This window comes from Anopheles cruzii, unplaced genomic scaffold (assembly GCF_943734635.1).
Source record: "Anopheles cruzii unplaced genomic scaffold, idAnoCruzAS_RS32_06 scaffold01895_ctg1, whole genome shotgun sequence".
In the NCBI taxonomy this organism is placed as follows: domain Eukaryota; kingdom Metazoa; phylum Arthropoda; class Insecta; order Diptera; family Culicidae; genus Anopheles; species Anopheles cruzii.
Window position 1 is genome coordinate 1 of NW_026455480.1, and position 4,092 is coordinate 4,092.

Consider the following 4,092-nt stretch of genomic DNA (forward strand, 5'->3'; position numbering starts at 1 on the left):
GCTGCCAAGCTTCCTTCCAAGCATTGTATTCTTCGTCTTCATTTTTACCTTTACCCTTACCCTGCATATTTAGTAGAGCTGCTTCATTTGCAAACAGCAACTTCAGATATTCGGTTCGATCCCTCGTTCGGTTATCAAGCCGATTCACTTCCATTTTTACCAAAGTTTTACCAAAGTTTTACCAAAGCCGTTTCCAAAGCGCTTCCAAACACAATGTTGACGTTTCACAATGTTGACACAAAATTTCTCTATAATCAATCGACATATCGACAATCGACATGTCGACAATCGACCCAAAAGGTTTGAATCGACAATCGATCGTTGACAATCGACCCAAAAGGTTTGAAGGTTTTGGCAAGGAAATTACAGGAGACTATACCGAAAAAAAAAAAACAGTATTTCAAACCATAAAATCGTATTTTCCAAAACATGTTGAACAACCCACTAATAGAATGACGAAATCCGTCGTACTATAGGGCAATCTCATGTTATTTGTCGACTTGAGTTACTATAGGGAAATCGATGTGATATGTCAAACGCCAAGCCGGAATCTAGAGAACAGACAACATTAATTTTCAAGTTTCAGCCGAATCACGCTACGAATGGATCAAAATGTCCCGGAACGGTACGCGCTGCCATCGCAGAAGCTACGGCCACCGACAATGAGAGCGCTCGAAATTGGCAACGGCGTACGGCGCAATCCTCTGGTCTCATTCCGCTGGTTTCGCGGATCATAGAAAACCCGATCCAACGGCCGGGCACCGGGGAACTGATTGGCTATAATCTGAACACGGGTATCGTGCAGCCGAATGACCGTGGAAAGCAGGCCGCTCGTCTTATCGTGATCCGGAGGCGTAAAATGCGCAAACATAAGCTAAAAAAGCTCCGCAAGCGAATGAAGTTCGAGTGGCTGAAGGTAAGCACTGATCGAAACGGACTAAGCTAAGGCGCTTTAAATTCCCCGTAGGTTCGTCAAAGACGGGAACTAAGGAAGGAGAAACTGTTCCAGGCGGAACTGATCAACCAAATAAAGGAGGCAGAAAAGTTTTCGGCCGAAGCGTACGTGACCGAGAAGCTGCGCCGTGACGTTTCTGTAAAGGAAGGCGACTGCCAGAGTCGCCTCCTCGATATAAAGGATATCGGATATCGAATGTCAAACACGTCAGAAAAACTCTCGTCGGACGCTTCTTTCGGTGCATAGTGTCCTCTGCAACCGGCCGAATCGAGCGAGCTGATCGTGAAGCACGGTACGTGAAAGTTAATGATGGTGCGATCGAAAAATTGGCCGATCGTGTTATCCAGGGCATCCGGGAGAAGGAGATCAGCGTGGACAATTTCTACCAGCATCAGCCACCCGACGGCGAAGGATCCGAAAGCTGTCGATTGGATGTTCCTGATCGATACGCTCAATTTTTGCTTCTGGACCCCGGGCGAATGCGAAACGGGCTACTTTGCGCTCTGTGCCGCCATCAATCGGGCCATGCGCGAAATACATGTCGAAATACGGGGCGCATTAGCGTTTACTACTAGAAAAAACAATGTGGCCACAGCGTTAAATCTCGAAAGTGTCTGTCGAAAGTCAATAAAACTGTCTAACTGGAAGTACTTAAAACGATTTCTTTCATTTCTACTCTACAAGAATACAAAACGATTCGAAATTCTTTGCTTCGCTTTTTTTATGTGATCTGCTGCATTACACAAAACTTCTACTATTTTCTTGGCGATCTCTCACCAATATCAACAAATACGACCAAATCAACGTCCGCGAACAAAGGACGATCGAGCAACTGTCTGGTTTTTGTCGGCTTCACGCACACTCGGGATTTTCACCGGAAACCGACACATGTACCAATTAGTTCACGCCAGTCGCATTTTGGATTACAGTGGATTGGGTTGGATTTGGATGATTGTTATATTTTGGTGAAAATCCTAGAAACTAGAAACTCGTTTAGCAGAACTGCTCGTTTAGCAGAAACTAGACATTGAAACGCATACGCATAAGTTAATAGTGTTGTCGAAGAAATCCGTTCCGAAGAAAGGTAAGAATAATGGTTGAGACAACCCCACCAGAAGTTTAACGCGACGCAACATTCAGTAGTATGGAGAAGTGACCAACCGAAGCGTTCTCGGCCGTTGCCCAAAGTACAATTTGGAATTTATACTATAACTGTGATGATGAATAATGGAAATTTAAAGTACCTAGCATGTGAGGTTGAATTTTTTTAGAAATAAATTGAAAAACGGCTGTCGCCATTGTGAGAAAGGTCTGTACAATAGTTCATGTGAAAAACCGCAACCCGGTTTATTCCCGGATAGAGTCGCGATGGTTGTGATCGTTATTAAATAAGTTTGCCATCGCGGTGGTAAAGCGAATGATTAGAGGTCTTAGGTTCGAAATGATCTAATGGTGCTCCGCTTCGCTTATTCGCGGCCGGTTATAACGATCTTCAGAAAAGACGATCTGGCAACGATTGTGGTCTTCGCAGAAGCAGAGTAAACGCAGGACTCCTGTAGTATGAGAAAACATAAAAAACCCCGTGAGGCGGATAAGAAGAAAGATCTTAGCCGGGTAAAATGCTTCATGTGCGGCCAGAATGGTCATTATAGAAACCAGTGCACCAGTCCCCAGCGAGCAAAGAGACAAAGCCCTGCCAGAATTCCCGGAAGCCAGAACGGGGAGAGCAAGACAATAGAATGGCACATGGATAGCGGCGCGTCGCGGCACATGACTTCCGAGCTGCAAAGCAGCTGAGATGAAGCGCAGGATTGCAGACCGGTATATTGATACCGGCGGTATGTAGGCTTGAAAAGCCTAACGCAAAGCGCGCATCATCAGCTGATGGTTTATTCGTTGTGACGGGCAGAAAATCGGAGCAAAGCAACGTTGCTCTGAAGCCAGATGTCAACGTGTGTATTAAACGTGTATTAAAGGAGCGTGGTTCTCCGAATTTAGCCGAAACAGTGGAGAAGATTTTGGCCAAGCGCTTCAGATCCGTGATCGAGCTAAACGATTATTTGGGGAAGCAAATAGTGACAGGACGAAGCATCAAGGCTCATTGAAATCGACGGATAGTTCCTCGAAGGAAGATATGAGCGAGGTCGAGGAAGAGGTCATTCATCGATCAGTCGGACGGTCTGGAAGGTATTAACCAGGAACCATTTGTACAGATTGGTACAAGCGACAACCTTACGAAGAAGGATCGAAGGAAGGATGAATCTTGATCATCGGCACGCAGGCGCAGACAACGGAAGTGGCGCGATCGTGAGAAGCTTCGAGCGTCGATTGCGCTGCTAGCGACGGAGGATGTCGCGCGTGTGTGTGTTGTGTGCGTGTGTTGATAAATTACCATACATCTGCATGCAAACAATTATACAATTCGCATAAAAGACGGGTAGGACGGCAGCGTTGGGGGGGAGCCTCGCGCGCTCCCTCCGATGTTATGTACTAAGAAAGCTCCGTGTGCTTCGCAATTTGAATGACATTACCCAGCGAAGTCATTAGTTAGAAGGCTGCTGAAACTTTCTCATTAAACGATAGCTAGTTGAATTATTGAAAACGGCACTATTTTCAGTACATTAAGAGCTACTCTAGCTTACTTAATTGAGTTAGTTATTGCGCGTTTCCCAGCTGTGTTTACAGACTTCTTTTTTCCTTCTTTTTTCCAAACACACAATTAAAACGTTACATCATCATCTTTATTATAAACATAAATATAACATTGAAAACCTAACTAATTGGATTAACCTTTAGATGCAAATGGGAACATAGGCTCGCCGAACAAGAGGCTTGAGTGAGGCACGGGCTTTGATCTATTTTTATGATATAGTAGTAAGCTGTAGTACCTCGGTGTGGAGAAGAGGAAAGAAAGCTATAGTACTAGGGAAGGTATGTTGGATTGCGGAAGGGAATCGGGATAGGGATTTAGATGGTAACCTTATTGCAACCAAATGTCAATGGAAGGCGTTTGAAATAAATCGACGACGTCGCAAGACCTGAAGCAAGTGTGGACCAAGAGCAAGGGGGGGGGTGAAGCAGGAAAAAACGGAGTGGAATGAGGAAAAGTCGCGCGACTTTGCCCGCTGGGATAAAAT

The 4,092-nt window shown here is 45.2% G+C and overlaps 1 protein-coding gene across 1 annotated transcript; it reads left to right on the forward strand.

Moving 5' to 3' along the window:
* Positions 1 to 529: 529 nt before the first annotated feature.
* LOC128276654 (uncharacterized) lies at positions 530 to 1,093 on the forward strand (the record flags this gene model as incomplete). Its single annotated transcript, XM_053015111.1, has 2 exons — positions 530 to 916; positions 968 to 1,093. Coding segments are annotated over exons 1-2 (513 nt in total), but the record flags the coding sequence as incomplete, so codon positions are not given.
* Positions 1,094 to 4,092: the final 2,999 nt, after the last annotated feature.